Raw genomic sequence first — 20,815 nt, 5'->3', positions numbered from 1 at the left:
GGATTTAATGTCATAATTTTACATCGTTGTAACCCGTAGATACTGGAGTACTTGGGAGAAAATCAAGGCTTCCAAAAAGCTCAATATCTGGAAGATCGAACTGGGCTTCATCTTCACCAACAAATGGTTCAGAAAAGGAGAAAGAAATAGAATCCTCAACATCCAAAACTTTTGCATTTGATTCAGAAAAAGATTCACTCAAAACAAAATTATGTTGTCCAAAATCTACATATTGCACATTAGTAATCACAGGTTCGCTTTGTGAGGTTTGAGCCATTTGGCTGTTCTTTTGTTGGTGAGTTGAACTTAAATACTGAGTAGCGCATGATGCAGGAGGAGATAAAAATCCATATTGTGTGTTGCTGGCACGTGCAAGTTGTTGAACGCTCATATTGTTGTTCGAAACAGAAGGGGGCATAGAAGGTTGAGAAAGGTCTTTTTTGTTTGTAGTTTTTCTCTTCTTTGTTTTTTGTGTTTCTTCTTCATTACAAGTACTAATTTGAACGTTGTTATATTGAATGAGACCGTTAGGAAGCTGTTGCACTACGGGAGGAGGTTTGGTTGGAACAATGGATGTGGATGGCTGCTCTAAAGGAGGACTATCAAATCTGAGAATGTTTTTGGTATTAATGATGTTTGTGTTGTTAGATTTGGAATTGTCCTGAGCAGTTACAGTTGTTTGAGATGATGGATATTTTGATGGAGCAGTTGTTATTTGATTATTTGTCATCATCGATACTTGATGTTGTTGATGAATGAAAGGCTGAGAGTTTGATTGACGATGATGCATCATCATTGGTGGTTGTTGATAAAGTGGAAGTCCTCCTTGCTGCTGCTGATGCTCTGCATGTTGTTCTTCATGCTCGGTGTGAGCGCCTTCAGCCTCCTCATTTTCGGTGCTGCTCATCTTTCTCTTCTTTGGCATGCTGATCACAAAGTAATTTTGTTGAAAGTTCTCGCAGGTTTTCAATTGCTTTCTTAACTGAAAGTACTTCTTCTCTTTTCTAATATTGGACATACAAGGCTCCCATTCGCTAGTCATGTCCACGAATTTAAAGGATGGATCTTTCTTCTTGTTCTTTCCCGAAGATGAGGATGAAGGCTCTACTACGTGCTCATTTGCAATTTTATCAGACTTTTTCTTCATACCCGAGTGAGTGAGAGTAAGTGAGGAGGAGGAGGAGGAGGAATTGCGATGATGAGGATGGGCGAATTCACTGATGTGGTGGTGGTGGTGGTAGGACGGTTGTGTGTGAGAGTTTTTAAATTGCTTGTAAAGAGACTATTTTTTTTAAAAATAAAATTCATAGAAAAGGCCCAAGTCTTTACAAATTAAGAGTATTAGGTGCTGTTTCAATATTCGAGCATTATGAACGTTCAATTGCAATTGGTACATTTTCACATGTGTGTCTCATCACACCGACATATTCATCATTAAGCAGGATGGAGGGCCAATTTTATTGAAAAAAATCCTCCTTACCTCTCAACATGGCAAACACTAAGTTGAATGACACAGCACATATGTGTGTGTCATACTTAAATGTGTTGTCACTAATGCATTCTCATAAACAACTCTCAGCTGACTCTTAATAATGACAGAGTTTTCATCATCTACTTCTCTCTTTGAACACTAAAAATCACACAATGATTCACTCGTTATTAGAGAGTTCCATCTTTTTGAACCAATTAATTGCTCGATTGAGGTCTTTTCAAAAGATTGAATAATAGATTTGAATCCTATTAGAATTCAATCAGAAAAAGCATGCACCTCTTCGCTCCCAGCCAGCACCAAAACAATCCAATTCTCCAAAAACGAGCTTTGGGTGATGGCCCGTCACTTGCCATCCACAACAAAAAAAAATGTTCAATCTTCGTTACTGGCTTTTTTCATTGTATCCCTCTAACTTTTTGTATCCGCCCATCGTTTGGCTACTCGTTCCAGTATGTCTCTACGGTACAGCCATTTTAGTTGGTTTATTGGGTGGAAGACAAATTCCTCTCGTAACCGTTCTCTCCAATGAAGATTTAATTCCTGCCTATAAATTCTCTGAAGAGAGAGCAATGCCTCATTTGAAAGCAATTTCTTTTGTACCAAATCCAGGACAAGAGAATGTTGGAACGTCTCTAGTGAGAGTGGCTGGTACTGCATCGTATTTTAAAGCAAGAGATTATATTTTGAGTCAAGTGAAGAAGGTTTATGGTGTAAGTGTTAATTGTTATGTCATTGACAATTGATGTACGAGAGATTAACATTTTTGTCAATTTTTCATCCAATAATTTATTCTTGTTCTTCTTATTCATTCTAACATTATTTTCATTTATTATTATTCCACTTGTTCTAACATCATGATTTTATACATGTCATCATGATCATCATCTTTTTCATCATTATCACACATCATCACTGTCAAATACACACAACATCAACTCATCATCATTAGTATCAATCATCAACACTTTGTCGAGTCGAATACGACGTTCAAAATGTCAAACACTACAGTAACATTATCGTACGTGTGAGTCCAAACAACATGACCAATCCAGGTGATTATTACTCCTTCTTGTTGAGTTCACATTACGACACGGTTGAATTCAGTGCTGGTGCTTCGAGTGATGGTACTGGTGTTGCAGTCATGTTGGAATTATTAGAAAATGTTGTCAACACTGTCGATAATGTCATTAAATATCCAGTCATCTTCTTCTTTGGTGGAGGTTCAGAATATAATTTCGAAGCAACCAAAGAATTTATGAAGAATCACGAATGGTCCAAGAAGTGTCTCCGTTTCATTAATATGGATTCAAGTGGAAGTGGTGGTAAATCGATGGTATTCAGAGTGACTGATAATTCAATTTTGAATGAATACAATGACGCTCCTCATCCTTACATTTCAGTCATTGGAGAAGAAGTGATGAAATTGAAGACCAACTATGACACTGATTTCACAGTCTTCTCTGACAAGACCTATCGTAATCAAACCAACACATTACCTAAATACTATTTAAAGGGATACGATTATGGCTATTTTTGGGATGGATATTTCTATGGTACTCAATATGACACCTATGATCGAATTTCACGTGGAACTTTACAACATTTAGGTGACAATGTCTTGCATCAATTAATGAAAGTTGTCACCGATGATAATATTATGAGTGGTACTGTCACCAATGATGCAGAATCTAATTATTTGGCTGATGAAGTCTATTTTGATGTTTTGGGTGGATTCTATGTTCATTTTAGTTTCCAATTGAGTCAAGCCATTCAAGGTATCATTGTAGTGGTTGATGTGATCTTACCAATTGTATTGATTATTGTCGATCATATGATTTCATTGCGTTATCATGACACATCCTCTGTTTATCAATTATTCAAGAAGAGTATTAGTGGTTTACAAGCTCGTTTATTACTCATTTTCCTTTATTTCTGTAGTTATGGATTGTCATTAGGTTTTGGTATTTTATTGGCTGCATTGACTGGTTCGATTGTGGATGGTATCAATGCCATGCCATGGTATCGTGATCCTGTATTGGCTGTCTTTTTATTTTCCACACCAACTTTATTGGGAATGTTTATCAGTCAATTTGGTGTTCACTTGATAATCAATGCTGCAATTTCTTCATGTGGATGTTTCAAAATGTATCGAATTAGTTTGAAGAGCAAATCAGAACTTAAACGTGGTGAAAATACTGCTGCTCAAACATTGATTTATGCAGCTGATAAGGAAAGATATCTCGCTTTGACTCTCTTTTGGGGATTGTTGACAGCTGTCAGTTTAATGACTCAACTCAAATCATTTTATATTGTTTACTTTTGGTCATTCTGTTTGAGTGGAATGCTTGTCTTACTTCTCGTTGTTGACCGTGTGATTATGTGGTCCTATATGATTATTCGTAATCAAACTCGTGCCAAAGCATTGGAAGCTGCAGGAGCTGACATGAGTGAAGAATTGACTTCTGCAGGAGATAATGTCGACAAGAGAAAGAAATTCTTGGAACTTCGTAGAGCAAAGAAGAAGGATGATGAATTGTCCAAAGAAGATGAAAAGTATCTTGGTAAATTGGCAGCAAAGAGAAATATGAGACATGAAATTGCTGCAAAATTGAAGGAATTTTCTATTAGAGATTTCTTCCATGCTGTTCATTATCATCAATTGTATTGGGTGATTGTCATGTCTATTGCTTGTTGGCCTCCAGCAACTGTCACAATTGATATTCTTGATCGAATGATTCATTTGATTATTCCATTGATGTCACGTGCTAGCTATCCAGTGTGTGGTGCAATGATTGGATCTGTCATTGGTTTATTGATTTACTTGTTAACAATTTCATACATGCCAATTATGCATCGTGCTGCTAATTGGGGTAAAGCAATGATTTTGACTGGTATTGTCATTGCCATTGTGGGAATTACTGCAGTTTCAATGAGTGGTTTCCAAAAATACTCTCCAAGAAAGGTCAGATTTACTCAAGTGAACAAGGTGGGTCCTCTCGATAAGGATGAGATCTCAACAATTCCTTATCCAATGGCTGCCACGAGTACTGCTCCATTGAAGTTTGATCAGAGCTCTTCTCTTGCTACATTTACTATGGAATCTTTTGATGGAATTGGTATTACTGGTCTTTTGAATCGATTCAAAGGTAATTATGGTGCCAATGGTGGCTTTTTCAGAGAATATTGTAAGGATTCCAAATGTGAATTCATCATCAGACGCCCAGGTGCAGAATCCTTTAAAGCATTGGAATATCACTTACATTTGAATCAATTGACCATTGCAAACTATGGAACCCAAACTGAGAACGATGAAACTATTGCTTCCTTTGATCTTACTTTGACATTGAAAGAGGGAATTACTTTGGCAGATTACACAGGATCACTTTCTGGTGACGGCACGCTTCAAAAATTCCAACTCGCTTCTAGTGATCCAAATTACAATAATGTGTTGTTCTATGTTGACGACAGCAAAACCTCCAAGACAATTCACAAGTTTGGTGCTCCACACACAACCACAACCATTTCTGCTTCTGTGAGATACAAGACTGCTTCAACTACCAAACCAACTCTTTCGTTCAATGTTCAGCTCTATGATTGTGACTTGAACGCTTCGGAAGTTGTCAAGAAATTCAACGACCTCTACGTGAACGGAATGTACTACGTCACCCCTCTAGGATCAACATCCTGTAAACTCGTTACAGAACAATCCACCATCAATATCCAACTTTAACAGACAGTAAATATTATATAAATTTATTTATTTTCATCCACAACATCTGATTCTTCCTCCAACTTTTCAAATTTGACCTCGTTGAGCTCCTTCTTCTTTTTAAGGATCACATTGAAAAACAGGAATTGCATCAAAATTGTCGAGTCCATGACCAACACTCCTGCACTACCAATTATCCATGGAAGCTAGATGAAATAAATGAAATGGTCGTCACAAAATGCATTGGAACATGATCAATACTTACTCTTGAAACAATAAATTGCCAGCTGGAATTGTAGAGGAATAAAGATGCGGCGTATGTGGTATTACTAGAGAAAAAAGTGTCACACATTCAATTTTCAAAATAATAATTCAACTTACCCCATGAAAGCGCAAATAAACAAAATTGGAGACAATCCATCAGTTGACATTCTACGGAACTGTTTGGAGTGAGTTGAACAAAACCTGACAATATCAATGAACTTACATTCTTAATGATTTGTGGGACTCTAGAGCCTAGATATAAGCAAGTGCTCACCGATCCAATAACATATCCAGCAATATCCTTTCCATAAATTGGCCAGTATTGATCATTGTAGTCAATGTAGTCCTCAGAAACTGTTAACAATTTTCTTCCAACTCTGTTAACACTATTTTCAACAAGATGGGAAGAGCTACTGAAACCAAATGATTGCAGCCATAATAAACCAGCTGTGAAAAATAAAGCAGAAACACCTAAAATTTTGCTATAGCTTTTCATGTTGGTATTTCCGTTATCATTATGAACAATGAGAGATTGAGTTTCATCTGTACCGCTATAGGTCACTGACACTTCGTTTCCATTAGTTCCATTTTCGTCGAAACCAATATTAATATTAATATTGTTTGCTTTCTTTTGTTTTATCCTTTCTTTGATTTTATAATAAATGTATTGGCCAATTAAAATAAAATCCATAAGAACGTAGTACACTGCAGTTGCTATTTGTGTCGGTAATTGATCTGCCAAAATTGAGCCAATTAAATTCAAAGAGTCTCCCAAAATCCACTGCAGAAGAAATGCAGGTGCTAATGAATCCGCATTTGATTTTCTATAATTTTCAATAATTTGAGGAAGGTTTGCGAAAAGCCAAAAACCAATACTACTCAGACCAATCCAAAACGAGGCTTGCTCTAATGGGGTTCGGATGCAAGCACCCAACACTGTGTACATCCATGGAATGTAATGGTATCCCTCAAGAACAAGAGGAATACAATTGGCTGTATCATTGGTGGTATTGGAAGAATTATTAGAGTCCATGATGATGGACAACATCGTTGGTACGATGGGAATGGGATGAAAATTGATATTCATAATGACAATACCGAAGAGAGAGATGAAAATTGCCCAACGTTACGAAATTATTGATGATAATGATGATGAATGACTAATGGATGATGTCCGAAGCAACAAACTCCGGGTAAAAGAGGTACAAAATTTTTTCGAAGAGCAACCGACCTTTCCATTACAAAGATTTTATGGAGAGTTTTATACCAAACAATAATTTCTCTTTTGAGGAATTATTAACAATCGTCTGTCTGTTGTGATGAAGCAAACTCATTTCAGGTAAATGAGCATTTTGCTTTGGGAGCATGTCACATGCATTCTCAAAGAAAAGCATTCCTCTGTTAAGAATTGTTGAGCATTAATACTTTTGAAAGCGCTCTCTTTACACACCCACAATGTATCTCCTCCTTCTTCATGCAAAATTATAACATTGTTGAATGGGCATGCTTGCACTCTTTCAATTTTCACATGTGTTTGGACCAAAGAATTGAACGAGATAAATGTCAATTTAACTGCATCTTCGAAATTGGTCGCTATGCTTCTCCAAGGGCCTTTCTTTAACTTTTTAGCAAGTTCCAATGGCATAATTAATCCATCACTATTTGTTTTCTTATCATCTTTACCAAATTAAGAGAAATAAAAACAAAACACACATCAACCTACACACATGCAACAAAGGAAATTGTCTGGTACAGACCATTCCCTTCAAGTGAGAGGAATCATGTATGGTTAGAATACATCGCATGACTCCCTTTTCAATAACAAAAATGTCCATAACTTTAGAATGTTCTTGTTCTCTCTCAAATGTAAACCAAGTAGTGGTCTCAGTCGTCCCAATATGCAAAGGAAATGACTTTATCAATGACCCTCTTATGTTCTCCGAGTTATTGAAAGGTTTAAAAATTAAATTATCCAATAAGGTCTGTAAATCAACCACAGACGCTCTATTCCTTGGCCCAATGTTGCCATATGTGTTTGGGCCACATACTCTTATTGGAAAAGAGTATGACATGGTCGTATTGGCACCCAATACTTTTACTGGACCATTGATCAATAGTTTAGTTGGTTCGTAAATGCATGTTTTTGGACGTATCCAATCTTCTGAGGTTTTAACATGGCAACTCAGCTGGTTCATTTCATTACTATTTTCATGCTTCAATCAAAACAGCAATCTTCTCGATCAATAAACCTACCTCCCACATCCATAGATATTTCCATCTTCACATTCAAAAATACTATGACTAGCTCCACAACTCACACGTAAACATCCTCTCTTTTTCTCAATATCAAAAAACTTATTTTTGTGAGCATAAATTCCTTCAATTTCTTCAACCTCAAAGCCTAAACCAATTTCTCCCTTTTGATTACTGCCTAGAACGTAGACACTTCCATTACTTGAGGTAATAGAATTTATGGTAAAATTTAAGAGATACAACAAAACAAACCTGAAAACAAATATATAATGATCCATTCCACTTTCACATTGAATCAACGAAACTTCAGGAGGGTAGTCAAAGAGAGTTTTGTTATCTTCCTTCATGACTTTGTGCCTTATGCTCAACTCTGGAAACTCAATGGTCTCCACTTTGCTACACACAATTTTGTCAGTACCCTGAGTGGAAAGTTCGTCGTATGATATTAATTTACAAAATAGTGAAGGTGTGAAATTATCATCAAGGTGAGAATCCAACGTAGATGTGCTCTGTTGAGTTGAAACGTTTGATGTCATGGTTGTATGATCTTTCCTAGGTGAAGCACCAAGTAAAAGTGGTGAAGATTTTAGCAATGCCGTGTGGATTTTAAGGCTTCTTATTCGTTCCGATATAGGGGAGGATGAAACAGAACTCTTGGATTTTGGATCTTTGCTATCGTCATTGCCACCTTGTGGAGAGCTCCAAGCTAATTTTGAGAGTGATAAATTCCTTCTATTCCTTGTGGTTGGAGTGAGTGGAGAGAAACTAGATGAGGCCGTGAATGTGAAGTGGAATTTACTGCCATTCTCGGATTGGGTTGGTTTTTCTCCTTTGTCCATTTCAACACCACCTTCTCCTTCAGGTGATGATGATGGATATTGAGGGAGGGCATGTTGACTCATTTTTTCCTTAAACAAAAAACAGAGCTGGAAGCCACAGCTGTGTGCGATGATGGTCTTGAGATGAATACAGTTCATTCATTCTTGTTGTGTTGTCTGTTGCTGTTGGTCTTGATTAGATGTTGTTGTTGCTGCACTTCCTTCCAATAAAGCCTTCACCTCTGCACTGAACTGCTCTTGAATCTCGACCAATGACGAAGATTCAATGACATCCTTGATAAAACTCGCACACCATTTCGTGTCTCTAATAAGAGAGTTGGTAATCATGATGAGATCAACACCTGTATTCTCTTTCTGATACTTTTGAATGCAATTCAATATACCCACTACAAATTGAACTCTTGTTGTGGTTGCGAATTGAGCAATTCTTCCATAGAGTTCTACCAGTTTTGTAAAGAATCCTTGTTCCACAAATTTCAAAAGGTGGGAGGAATCTGCGGAAGCAGAAAAATTAGCCACCATGTATAATCCGTCTGTCACAACATTCTCATGACTTGTCGACAGTAGTTTAAAAACCAAATGAAAGATATCAGGATCAGAAATGATTCTCTCGCAACATTTGACACTTCCAGAAACAATGTTTGATAGAATCCACAGCATTTCTCTTTGGACAGCCCTCTTTGGATGTGTCAACAAATTGATAGTGTAATCCAAAAATCCACTATTCAATACAATTTCTTCACTATCATCCTCAAGTAGTATATTCCCGAATGCTCTTATCGAAGGTACTAAAACAGATAGCGTTGAAGATTTTGTTGCGAGTTCAACCAATCGACGTATAAAACTAGGATTTTCCTTCATTAAATATACGCATTCAAAAGACTCAGCAATGTAACTCAAAGCCCAACATGTGTCTGTTAACACTTCTTCATTGTTCGAATGAATAAAGCTGACAAAAGCAGGAAGAGCTTGAAGAAGATATCGTGTGTGTGGTATCGGTTTCATTCTCACGAGATTAGAGAGACACCAGGCCACTACAAATTCCCATATTGTTGAACATGACATCAGTCGCTGAATCCATCAAAAAAAAAACTTACCATTTTTCAAGTCATGCAAATCGAACAAACTAAACTTTTCTTCTCTCACTGCTTGTACAATCTTTTTAATTGCTCCACTTTTCAATGCCAAATCTCTTGCAAAAGGACTATCTCCAGCAAAATTACCAATGCCCCAGACGGCTTGACTCATCACTGGAAAATCTTCCACAATCTAATAAATCAACCATTCGTTCAATGCATTTCAATGAAATAATGTATCGTGTGTGGTCTGTAGTGCCACTTGCAACATTGGTTAAGGCCCAAGCAGATTCGAGTTGAAGAGCGAATAATCGACAAATTGGAATTTTAGGAATCTTTCTGACAATGATATTATTGTCAGCAGTAATCTCAGAGGCTGATTGGTTTTTCAAATCCTCATCATCACTACTTGTTTCAACAAATTCAAAATAGTGTTCAAGATAGTTTCTTGAAAGGAATTTTGTCATGTAAACACAAGCACCTTGTTAATGTAAATAAATTCAACAGACAAGGACAATAAATTCACACATAGATTTTTGTTGTTAGCCAATTTGAATGAGAAAATCTTCCAATTATATCAATTCTACCTACCTGAATCAATGACTTGTTGAATGGGTGGATTATTCTCAACAGAGAGAAGTCGTCTGATGATACGAACTGATTCAAATATAATATCCAGTCCATTCCACTCGGGATCAAGAAGCAACACAAAATAGGGCAAACGATCAAGCAGACACTTTGAAGGAATATTCTTCCTGTGTTTCATACTCTTTGAAATTCCTAGAGTTTTGTTTAAAGACAGGTTCAATCGTCGATCTCGTTCCCTGAATTTTGCAACTCGGACACGAACCAACTGTTTGAGAGGATCATCGTCATTTGATGTAACTAACGGAGATGAAGAAGAACTCGAGGATGCATCAGAGCTAACACTTTCATCATCATCTTCCTCCATGATTGACTCGTAGTCTTCATCAGGAGGACTCACGAGAGGGGCAATGTTCGCCGACTTTTCCTCTTGGTTTTCTCCAGAATTTGAGGGCAACATTTTTTCTATTCACTTCTTGAACTTTGACACAAATGTGAACAACAGAATCACGTGTTGTTTATTATTGAAGTTGTTGATTATTGTGCTTATGTACATTGTTTTGGGATTTCTTACCTAACACGACGACATTGAACGAGAAGTTTTCCAATCTAAATTCTTTGGCAAGCGTTTTTCGATCCATCACGAAATTGGGCTTCTTTCTAATAAAAACATAGACATCCAGGATGCGACCATTTTCCAGTAATTGAGCCGATATCGTGTGATGAGACCGAGGAGATGATTCCAACGCTTGAGCCATTCTAAGTTGGTTGTGTTTGAGAACTTTCAAAACAAGAGAAACTTGCTGTTCTTGGCTCATCTTGACAACTTGTTTTTCTTCTCTAATTGCAACGTTTTTAACATAATTTTGAAAGGCTTTCTTTTGGTGCTCGAAATCAGTGCTGCTAGCAGTACTACACCCAGATGATGAAATTTGATCGTTAGAAAATTCATGATTCGTCGTAGATGATACAGGAGAGGTCAAATTGCTTCGGTATGAATCTATTAATGGAATTTTGAAAGGAGAGCTGGGTACAGAAGTGGTGGAGCTCTGAAGGGAATACATTGGTGGTGGCGGCGTATGTAACAAGGCAGAAACAGGAGGGAGAATAAAGTCTTCATTTCTGTTTTGTGGTTGCTGTTGTTGTTGTTGTTGTTGTGGGTCGTTGCCTGCATTCGGCATGTCCATATTTGAAGCGGCGGTAGCAACTGGCACAGGTTTATGGAGGTCGTTATGATGATAATGAGGGTGTGGTTGAGCAACCTCCGTTGTAGTAATAATATTATTCGCAAAATTGGTGGTGTTCGTTGGTTGATGGTTGAAAGACTGTGGCAACAAAGGAGGTAGCATCACGTGGCTTCTTGTTTCATGGGGTGGTGAATGATGGTGTTGTTGTGGGTTGAGGCAATCAGAAGAAGAGATTTCAGTGTTGGAGAGAGGTTGCAGTTTCGTGGGAGGAGAAAATGCCGGTATAGACGGTACAGACGTGCTGAGTCGTTTCCCTTGGGGACTATCTCGTACAATAGGTGCAACAGGGTTGGCAGTACCGAAGGAACTAGATGATGATGAGGAAGACGTCGAATAGAACACATCCATGATCTCCGTAGGTGAGTGTGGGTAGAGTGAATGAAGGCTGCTGTGAGCGAGAGAGAGGAGGACAAATGGATTTTTTGTTTGAAAAAATTTGATGGCCCTGTTTCGAATCAAGAAGGTATCGTGGACTGAAAAGGGTCGAAATGACGGGTAAGGCATTGAAGATAGGTTTGAATTAAGGAGTTGATTTGGAAACAAGATGTTTCCTTTGCCATGCTGATCTGGAGATTCTTCAAATTAATACAGATGGGTAGTGCATGGTGGAGTCCGTAAAGCCCACATATGTGTTCCATCCTTTAAGTGAGTTGCTGCTTGTTTTTGCCAACCCGGCTATTTTCGTAAAATTGCTTCTTTGAACAAATAGAGCATTTCAAGATGTTAAATAGAGGGGATCTGGAGGAATGTTCATAAAGATTGAATGATCCGTGTTTGTGAGTTGATTCGTCTTGTACAAGTTGTTATAGTTGGTTCTGCAATAAAATTTATTAATGATGACATTTTCATTGGGCTTGAGAACAAATGGATTACAACACAAAGTGAGATTTGTTGATACCATCATAGTTACTTGTGCTGCGCGATAAGGATGGATTCAGATTTCTGCTAATATCAGTACTAATGGTGGAGCTTCGTGTAATACCACTTCCGTATGAGCTTGTACCACTCTTTGTAATAGAGCTAATGGCATAATTACTTTGGCTAGCTTTGATTCTACGGGCCTCTCTTCTCGTTTGAATGGTGCTTGGCTTTCGTTCTCTCTTTGGTAACTTATCTTTGTACTGTTTTCTCACTTTGTAGCCACGAAGGAATTTTTGAATACAGATAGCAGCAACTTGTTCCTTCAAAGTGACACAGTCCTTGTAAATGAGGGAGGCAGCACGGCGATTTTGTACATCTAAGGCAGTAGCATCTCTCAAAATTTCTCCAATATTTTTCTCTAATTTTGGATGATTCAACAGTGGAGAGAACTTGTTGGAGTAACTATCATTTCCAAGAACAACTCTTAAAGCGTCAATGAGTGTCATGTTTTGTGTTTTGAGTGTTTTGATATCAATTTTGTGATACAACAACAACTGTGTCATGACTGAACCAACACTAAACACATCGGAGAGAGGGTTTGCCATGGAAGATGTCTTATATTCTGGTGCTGAATAATCACTCTTGACTACGAATTGAATTTTTTCATCTTTCCTTAAACAAAATGCAAAATCAGAGAAAACAATGTTCAAATTTTCGTCTAAAAGAATATTGCCAGGAGTGATGTTTCCATGAACCCATCCATTCTCACTCAAGTATATAAGACCCTCAAAACACTGACAAAGTATTTTGGTAAATAATACTGGAGTTAAAACAATCCTAGGCTTTTTTCTCAAAAAGCATTCAATTAAATCTCCAGTAGGATAGTATTGAAGCACAATATGCTTGGATATGTGATCTGTGATATGATCTTCGTCAGTGTAATCAAAGCTGTCAATATATTTTGAGATGTATCTGTTATTCATTTGTTTTAACACCTTAATCTCTCTCTCATATAACTCTTCATTTCCTAGAGTGCACTTTTTCATTGCCATATTATGTCTTGTTCTTTCATCTTTCACTAAAATTATTGATCCACAAGCATTTCTTTTCAGTAATCTTTCACAGAATAGTGTTTCTCTCTTCTTTTTACCTTCCAATACTAAAAGAGCAAAGCATTAAATAGTATTGATTGAATTCCAAAAATTGTTTCAATTACTTACAATAATCAGGAAGGGCATCTTGTTGGGCTTGATCTATTGCAGGAGTTGCATATAAATCAATCCTGTTGGAGTCATTATCAAGACTATCTCGTCCACCACAAAGGAAACATGCAAATAGCTTTCGGATACCTTTTGGCTTGGATACATTCTCGTCGTCGTTATGGCTGGAATTTGCCTGCTTGTCATTTAATGGATCTTTCATGCTGATATTGATCGAGGACTATTTTTTAGGTTGTTAAAGAGGAATTAAAATTATGTGGTGACTATTCATGCAAATAAACTTACATGTCTACTGCTTTTCCTTCGATCAAACATTTCAGCACTAAGAGTTTCTGATTCTTCATCGTCTTCATCCATGTCAATGACGACCTGAGGAACAGATTCAAAATTGTGCAATTGAAAGTCTTCTCCGTCTCCTGATAAATGAGGCTGATCAACTCCCGAGTGGAAATAATGAGACTCACCATTCCCTAAAGATGCAAAACTGTCGTGATACTCTTCTAATTCTTCCTCGACATGTACTTTGTGTTGTTTTGATGGTTCGTCTCGTTCTGAAAGGGAATTTAGCCGAGAAACTAAATGATCTGAAGATGGTCTAAATGGAGAGAGAATACAGTCTTTTGCAATTGTAAGGAGGGATCTAATAAAGGTAGACGATGCTTTTGCTCCAAATCTTGCTGTGACTTTTTCCTGCACATCTACTTTCCATTCGAAATTTTCAGAATGAGGGTTGATGTCCCTCATTGTCAACATTTTGAGAATAAGTAAACCGAACATGTAAACATCATTTTCTTTGGAGAACTCTGTGTGGTGAGTTACTTCTGGTGCATAATTAAAATCAATTCCAACATGGAGGATATACGAAATACCAATACCTGGAAATTGAAGAATAGCTCTTTTGGCTTGATATTTAGAGGTACCATCGTAGCTTCTATTGTTAACTAGTAAAACACTATGTAGGTATAAATTGTTGTGAGTTAATTCTGATCGATGCAACTGTCTCAAACCATTTGCCACATCCAAGAGAATGTGCTTTACAAATCCAAAATCGTTTAGTAAGTTCACGGAATTGACATCTGTAAAAACGTCCTCCAATGTTTTTAACTGTTGTGATTGATAGGTATTCATGACGTTAGAGTCTCTACATATGAGATAATATGTAGCATCATATTCTTCTTCATCTTTGTATGCTTCATCATATGGAATCACATTAGGCATTAATTTGTTGTTGTCAATCAGTTTTTTGAAAAGTCTTCCAGTTTGCAGTAATGTTCCGTGATGAACAAATACCAAGCAACTTGGAGAGGCTGGTGTATTTTCTGTGTATTGAAACACCTGAACGACATCAGATGCGTGTTGATAAATCAATTTTGGTTGTTTGAAGTGTTCCGTAAATTGATCAAAAGTCATCAATTTGGAATTGCTTCCAGAGAAGGATTGAAGACTCAATGATGATGTACTTCTCATATCTATCATTTTCCAATTGCCTTTAGTAATAGTTGACTGTTATTGATATTATCGGTAGAGAATGATTTTAGGGTGAAAATGAAATAAATATAAACTCTGATTTCCCAAATTAAATTGTTTCGATGATATTTGTTATAATTATCTTCGATTATCGATAACAAATATTTTGATTGTGATACGGATGGTGATGATGAATTAAAAAAGGTTGTTGCAATGCAGCCCGTAATCACAATTATCAACCATCAAAAAAAGCGCCGTTGTTGTTGAGCTATTTTTTGTGTGGGTTCGTCTCTGGCAGTTGAGACTCTTTTGGAAATTTGTATTATCTGAAAAGGCGTATAGGCAGTCAAAGAGGAGCAACCAAAAACAAGGTTTTACGAACACGCACACACACACTCGGGTTGAGTGAAACACATGTGTGAATCATGACTTTTGGTGAGTGCCAAAGCATATAAATCCTTTATTTAGAACGAGTCTTTGGAACACTTCGACTTCTCCGATTCAAACAGCACCTGAACATTCACTCGACACGAAAACACGTGTGTTGGCCTCTCTCTCTCGTTGGGCGCAAATAGGTCATTTAGTTTCATCGTGGCACGTCAAACGCACACACAAAGAAAAACATGTTTTGCAAAGTGGTGCTTACTTTCTGCAGCCGAGTCTTTCTCATCGTTTTGGGGCTTTTTCTCGTCCTTATTGCCATTCCGTTGAAACCTATCAAGACTCGGCATTTACATTCACTCATTCGATACATTTCAAAGAGCACTCAACATCATCAACTCTTAGAATTGGAACGATTCCGAGTGCAAACCAAATGCGGTTCTTCCAAGCATTTGAATCAAAAACCTTTGAAAATTGTTCAATTTTCGGATTTGCATTACGATGCATTTGAAGAGCCTCCCACACTACCCAAACATTTAGAACAAGAAATGATTGAAAAAGTGAAATTGGAAAGACCTGATTATGTGGTCATTAGTGGAGATTTTGTTCATGGTGAAGTGAAAGTTTCTGCTCCGAAATTGTGTCGAGAGGTATTGAAACCCATTTCAATGGTTATGAAAGAAATTCATGAAGACCATTCAAACAGAATGTTTGGTGTGTTGGGAAATCATGATTTACATGCAGGTCAACGAGATTGGTTAGTCTCCATACTAGAACGAGAAGGAAATGTTCGTATTTTAGATAATGATTTTTATTACAATGAACAAGATCAATTGTTGTTGATGGGACTTCCTGATTATGACAAGGACTATTTTAACACGGCTATAGTGGCACATCGAATGAAAGACATTCCTATTTCACCATGTGCCACACGAATTGTACTCTCTCATATTCCTGATAGTGCTGATTGTTTGCTGTTAAACAAAGTTAAGGAAAGTAAGGGTCGATGTGGAGCTAATCTGAATGCCCAAATTGTACTTTCTGGTCATACCCATGGTGGACAGTTTAGAGTTCCATTCATGAAAGAGGGAGTGATTGCATACATGTTCAGACAGTTACCTGACTCGGTCATGAACTTTCTACTAAATGCCATCAAAATGACCAATCCTGTCCTGCATTGGGAATGGAGTGGAGGAATGTTTGAGAAGGATCCAAACAGCAATGACTTGCAGAGTTATAGTAGTCGTGAATTGAAGCTGAACGACAACAAGACTTATCTTCATGTCAATCGAGGTGTTGGTGGACATTTTGGATTTCGATTATTTTGTCATCCAGAAATGACAGTGCTTGAATTGCAATGAAAGTTCCACTCGAAATCATGGAACAAGAACTCACATGAAAAGTCTCCTCACGAATGAAACACACTTCTGATTCAATAACATGAATCCATGAATGACTGGCTCTATATTGTTCTTGTGAAATATAATGTGTTTGTTGGATCCAACAAGCTCCAAATTGAACTTCAAGATGAGATTCAACTCTAAAATTCAACTTTAAAAAATGAGCACCAATAGGTGAGTGTTGCCGGAGAGTGGTCAGACTCGTTGATCGTGAGGATATATTATTGTTCAATTAATTTTAATAATACTATATGATTCTTCTCTAGCTCTTTTATAAAGATTGGAATTATCGGAAAACCATCATGTGGAAAGAGTACATTATTGAATGCCATTGCTGATGCAAATGCAAAAACAGGAAATTATCCATTCACCACCATCGAACCCAATCATGTAGGTGTTTCTTTGATGATGAACATAGTTATGAAACCAACAATTTTTGAAAATAATTATTTTGATCAATATATTTATGGGCCATTAAAATTGTTAAAAATTTCAATCCAAATGTTTAACAATTTTAACATTATTTGAATCCAAATAGGGAACAGCTTTATATAAGGCCAGTATTCCATGTCCATGTGCAGAATATGGTTTGCAGAAATACTGTAAACCAAAATATGGAAAATGTGCCAATTCTGTGAGATACATTCCAATTAGTGTGATGGTAAGTTGTCAATTCATTACACTCCAATTGTGGTGATGATATTTTTAAAAGGATGTGGCTGGACTAGTTCCTGGAGCTTCTTTGGTAAGAATTCATAAATCATTTTGGATTTTTTAAATTCATAACCTTTTTAATTAATTTGAAATAGGGAAAAGGTAAGGTTTTTTGAACAACTTTTAATAATTAAAATATTTTAAAAATATTAATAAGGTTTGGGAAACAAATTTTTGGACGATTTAAGACATGCACATGTATTGATTCATGTATTAGACGTCTCTGGAACCACCAATGAAAAGGGAGAAAACTGTGAAGGATACGATCCTATCAATGACATTGAATGGCTTGAAAAAGAAATTCACGATTGGATTTTTAATAATTTATGGAGCCGTTGGGATAGTATCGTAAGAAAGCATCGACAATGCAAAAATACAATTACTGAAACATTTTCTCAACAACTTAGTGGTTACGGATGCAATAGAAAATTTATTGTTTCTTTTTGTGACCATTTAGCTCGAACAATGACTCAACTCATTGATGACAATGTTAACGAAGAAGAAAAAAGAAATCTCTATTCCAAACATATCAAGCCACTTGATAAGTGGTCTGAAGAGGATCTTCATGCATTTGTTTCCATATTTGTGTCATTCAGATTTCCAACTTTATATGCGCTGAATAAGATTGACCACAAAGCGAGCTCCAAATATATTAACAAATTTTATGAAAAGTATGACAATGATCGAATTGTGCTCACTTCAGCCTTAGCTGAGTGTTTTTTAAAGAACATGAGAAAGAAAGGATATATTTTTTACAATGAAGGTGACAGTGAGGTTAAAACATTTGAAGATTTTGAGGAAAACGATGAAGAAAGAGTATGTAATGTTGTTTCTAACATGCATTTTGTATTGGTTGATGATAACATTCCTTACATAGAAATTACTAAAACCAATCACCGATCAGAAAAATTTACAAATCCTTCAAAATATTAAGGATTTTGTACTTGCGAGATTTGATTCGACAGGTGTCACAGAAGCCATAAAAAAGGCTGTAGATCTTCAAGAACCTGTCATTATATATCCAGTGAATCAAAATATTACTCAACTCTCAGAACACATGAAAGATCGAGAAGATGTGGAAGATGTAAGAGTCTTTGAGGATGTGGCTCTCATGAGATATGGCAGCTCTGTTAAAAGTTTTGTGAGCAAATTCTACCGTTCAATTATACCCACTGAGCAGCAAATTATTTCAGAATCTGGAAAACCAATGCTTCCTCCATATTTCGTCGAAGGTATCGATGGAAGAAGACTTGCTGAACATCATCTCTTTAAAAAAGATTGCAACAATATCATTCGAGTGGTATTCACTGGCAATTAATGAATTATATTGTTCATTCCAAATATTATTAATATTTCATAATTTTCAATTTATAGAATATTTTCATTGTTACACACTAAATGTCAACAGAGCAATAAAACATGCAAGTAAGACAGAAAATTCCAAAGTATTTCCACCATTGATGACTTTTCCTCCAAGTGTGCAAGGAGATGGATTTCCAACCTCTGTAGAGCAGAAATAATCCAACTTTTTGTTTTGTTCTGGAACATCCCAAACAGGTTGGAGAGCCCAATTGATTGCACCTCCATCACGTGCCCAACACTTGATATTCAAAATTGGAGACATTTCAAGTGACACGTTCGAAAATAATATTAACATGTTTTCATCGATGAATCATGTCACTCACTGATTTTACACACAAGTTCAGACTGACCACTTACTCCATAGGCGTAATCTTTGCAAACTGAGTAACAAATTTCATATGGAACGATGGTGCCATTACCTGTATTGTTGCAAACAGGAAATGCACGTGCGCATGCAAAATTTTTCCATGCATCCCTACAAGAGGCTTCATAAGGAAGAAAACCTGAAGTACTGGAATAGACATTTGAAATATTTGTTTCCACATCTTTGTAATTATCTTGAATACATCTTTGAAAATAAATTTCATCAAAATTGTGAATAATAATAAAAATAATTAAATTGTGAATAATAATTAAAAATTGAATATTTAGACATCATTCCAATGTTCGACCGAAACACCATGGTGTTACAATAATGTCATCATAATTATGAATTGTTTTTTATCATCATCATCACACGTCCATCCTATTCATCATTATTATGATCCACAACCTACATGTTACTTCCTGCCGGAATATATTGGGCACAAAAACTTAGATCGCTCGGAGGAGCGCCACATGATTTACACGTCGGTAATGAATGAATCATCCAATTATTTGTTATCGTGAGTAACATAAATACACAAACGACTATTGTTGTTGACAGAGCTAATATACAACGTTGATGATGAGCTCTCGTTGAACACTGACAGGATGACATGGTCAGCGGCAATTTTATTTTGTGGCAATTTTTCTGTGGTGACAAGAGGATGTCAAAGAGCTGAGCTACACCATGACATTCCACTCACGTTCACAAGAATAACATACATCTCACAAATATCAATGATGCATCAATGATTATAAATTAATTTTCAAAGCAGAGGAAGATGATGAGGAGGAGATAATGACCTCTTCTTGAGGGGTGTTATTTTCTGGTTCATCATCAGATTTCATTTCAGAACTATTATTCTCTTCCTTGATAGAAGGTTTAAACCAATCTCCAACTTGCACTTGTTTTCTTTCCGATTTAACTGAGGAAGGCACCATGAACCCACAAGCCTTTCCACGAAAACTAACAGCACTTTTTGTGGAATTGGAAGGCAATGTATTTGAATATCCTAATGGTTTAAAAGTAATTCGTTCCAAGCCACAACTAGGAAGAGTAGTCCATGGATCATATTTTGATGCAATTAAAAAGGCCGTTAGAGAAGCCATATCTTGATTTCGTTTCTTCTCTTTGAATATTCTGTGCTTTTCTCTGTAGGAGGCGAGTTGTTCTTGAATGGATGGAGTTTGAGGATTGGATGGTGAGCTTGTTTCTAAAGAAACCAGAGTGGAAGGATTTTCCGTTGATGATGATAGTGTTTGGTTCATTGTTTTCAAAATGATATTTTTAGGTGCTTATATGAATGCAGTACTGTATTGAATTGTTTTTTGTGTAATTTGGACTCGTTGGGGATGAGGTTATTGGGATGGAGAATTCGTGGATGGACTTTCAAGACACAAAGTGTGGACAACAGACCTATGATGCGTTATTCAAAGATGATGGTAATAAGTACGACTTATTGTTTGAAATGGAAATTCGAGTAATAAAAAAACAATATTATTCTCGTCCAACTCCACGTGCGGACTCAATCTCTGAATTCAATGAATAGAATCATGAGCCAAGTTACATCCCGAGCTTCCA

At 36.7% G+C, this 20,815-nt stretch overlaps 11 protein-coding genes across 11 annotated transcripts; 3 read left to right on the top strand and 8 right to left on the bottom strand.

Annotated features, from left to right (window-relative positions):
* Positions 1 to 10: 10 nt before the first annotated feature.
* Positions 11 to 1,147, bottom strand: FDP41_007080 (uncharacterized protein; the record flags this gene model as incomplete). Its single annotated transcript, XM_044710786.1, has 1 exon — positions 11 to 1,147. One exon carries the CDS (start codon positions 1,145 to 1,147, stop codon positions 11 to 13), a length of 1,137 nt encoding a protein of 378 aa, XP_044558406.1.
* A 713-nt stretch (positions 1,148 to 1,860) lies between these two features.
* FDP41_007079 (uncharacterized protein) lies at positions 1,861 to 5,222 on the top strand (the record flags this gene model as incomplete). The annotated part of the gene is made up of 2 exons (XM_044710784.1): positions 1,861 to 2,202; positions 2,442 to 5,222. 2 exons carry the CDS (start codon positions 1,861 to 1,863, stop codon positions 5,220 to 5,222), a joined length of 3,123 nt encoding a protein of 1,040 aa, XP_044558405.1.
* A 23-nt stretch (positions 5,223 to 5,245) lies between these two features.
* FDP41_007078 (uncharacterized protein) lies at positions 5,246 to 6,498 on the bottom strand (the record flags this gene model as incomplete). Its single annotated transcript, XM_044710783.1, has 4 exons — positions 5,246 to 5,407; positions 5,467 to 5,530; positions 5,583 to 5,641; positions 5,689 to 6,498. The coding sequence occupies 4 exons, from the start codon at positions 6,496 to 6,498 to the stop codon at positions 5,246 to 5,248; spliced, it is 1,095 nt and encodes a 364-aa protein (XP_044558404.1).
* Positions 6,499 to 6,795: 297 nt separating this feature from the next.
* Positions 6,796 to 8,620, bottom strand: FDP41_007077 (uncharacterized protein; the record flags this gene model as incomplete). Its single annotated transcript, XM_044710782.1, has 4 exons — positions 6,796 to 7,142; positions 7,189 to 7,667; positions 7,719 to 7,919; positions 7,971 to 8,620. 4 exons carry the CDS (start codon positions 8,618 to 8,620, stop codon positions 6,796 to 6,798), a joined length of 1,677 nt encoding a protein of 558 aa, XP_044558403.1.
* Positions 8,621 to 8,695: 75 nt separating this feature from the next.
* Positions 8,696 to 10,678, bottom strand: FDP41_007076 (uncharacterized protein; the record flags this gene model as incomplete). Its single annotated transcript, XM_044710781.1, has 4 exons — positions 8,696 to 9,591; positions 9,655 to 9,826; positions 9,903 to 10,114; positions 10,225 to 10,678. The coding sequence occupies 4 exons, from the start codon at positions 10,676 to 10,678 to the stop codon at positions 8,696 to 8,698; spliced, it is 1,734 nt and encodes a 577-aa protein (XP_044558402.1).
* A 61-nt stretch (positions 10,679 to 10,739) lies between these two features.
* Positions 10,740 to 11,813, bottom strand: FDP41_007075 (uncharacterized protein; the record flags this gene model as incomplete). The annotated part of the gene is made up of 1 exon (XM_044710780.1): positions 10,740 to 11,813. One exon carries the CDS (start codon positions 11,811 to 11,813, stop codon positions 10,740 to 10,742), a length of 1,074 nt encoding a protein of 357 aa, XP_044558401.1.
* Positions 11,814 to 12,334: 521 nt separating this feature from the next.
* On the bottom strand, positions 12,335 to 15,022 carry FDP41_007074 (uncharacterized protein; the record flags this gene model as incomplete). Its single annotated transcript, XM_044710779.1, has 3 exons — positions 12,335 to 13,485; positions 13,547 to 13,766; positions 13,832 to 15,022. 3 exons carry the CDS (start codon positions 15,020 to 15,022, stop codon positions 12,335 to 12,337), a joined length of 2,562 nt encoding a protein of 853 aa, XP_044558400.1.
* Positions 15,023 to 15,636: 614 nt separating this feature from the next.
* On the top strand, positions 15,637 to 16,755 carry FDP41_007073 (uncharacterized protein; the record flags this gene model as incomplete). The annotated part of the gene is made up of 1 exon (XM_044710778.1): positions 15,637 to 16,755. The coding sequence occupies one exon, from the start codon at positions 15,637 to 15,639 to the stop codon at positions 16,753 to 16,755; it is 1,119 nt and encodes a 372-aa protein (XP_044558399.1).
* Positions 16,756 to 16,954: 199 nt separating this feature from the next.
* FDP41_007072 (uncharacterized protein) lies at positions 16,955 to 18,826 on the top strand (the record flags this gene model as incomplete). The annotated part of the gene is made up of 7 exons (XM_044710777.1): positions 16,955 to 16,968; positions 17,061 to 17,184; positions 17,333 to 17,455; positions 17,507 to 17,539; positions 17,604 to 17,610; positions 17,666 to 18,324; positions 18,386 to 18,826. 7 exons carry the CDS (start codon positions 16,955 to 16,957, stop codon positions 18,824 to 18,826), a joined length of 1,401 nt encoding a protein of 466 aa, XP_044558398.1.
* A 69-nt stretch (positions 18,827 to 18,895) lies between these two features.
* Positions 18,896 to 19,765, bottom strand: FDP41_007071 (uncharacterized protein; the record flags this gene model as incomplete). The annotated part of the gene is made up of 3 exons (XM_044710776.1): positions 18,896 to 19,108; positions 19,228 to 19,438; positions 19,647 to 19,765. 3 exons carry the CDS (start codon positions 19,763 to 19,765, stop codon positions 18,896 to 18,898), a joined length of 543 nt encoding a protein of 180 aa, XP_044558397.1.
* Positions 19,766 to 19,986: 221 nt separating this feature from the next.
* Positions 19,987 to 20,502, bottom strand: FDP41_007070 (uncharacterized protein; the record flags this gene model as incomplete). The annotated part of the gene is made up of 1 exon (XM_044710775.1): positions 19,987 to 20,502. The coding sequence occupies one exon, from the start codon at positions 20,500 to 20,502 to the stop codon at positions 19,987 to 19,989; it is 516 nt and encodes a 171-aa protein (XP_044558396.1).
* Positions 20,503 to 20,815: the final 313 nt, after the last annotated feature.

The sequence above is a fragment of the Naegleria fowleri genome (genome assembly GCF_008403515.1).
Source record: "Naegleria fowleri strain ATCC 30894 chromosome Unknown tig58, whole genome shotgun sequence".
Classification (NCBI taxonomy): Eukaryota; Heterolobosea; class Eutetramitea; order Acrasida; family Naegleriidae; genus Naegleria; species Naegleria fowleri.
Note: the sequence above shows the minus strand (reverse complement) of the source record. Positions and strands in the feature narration are given on the sequence as shown.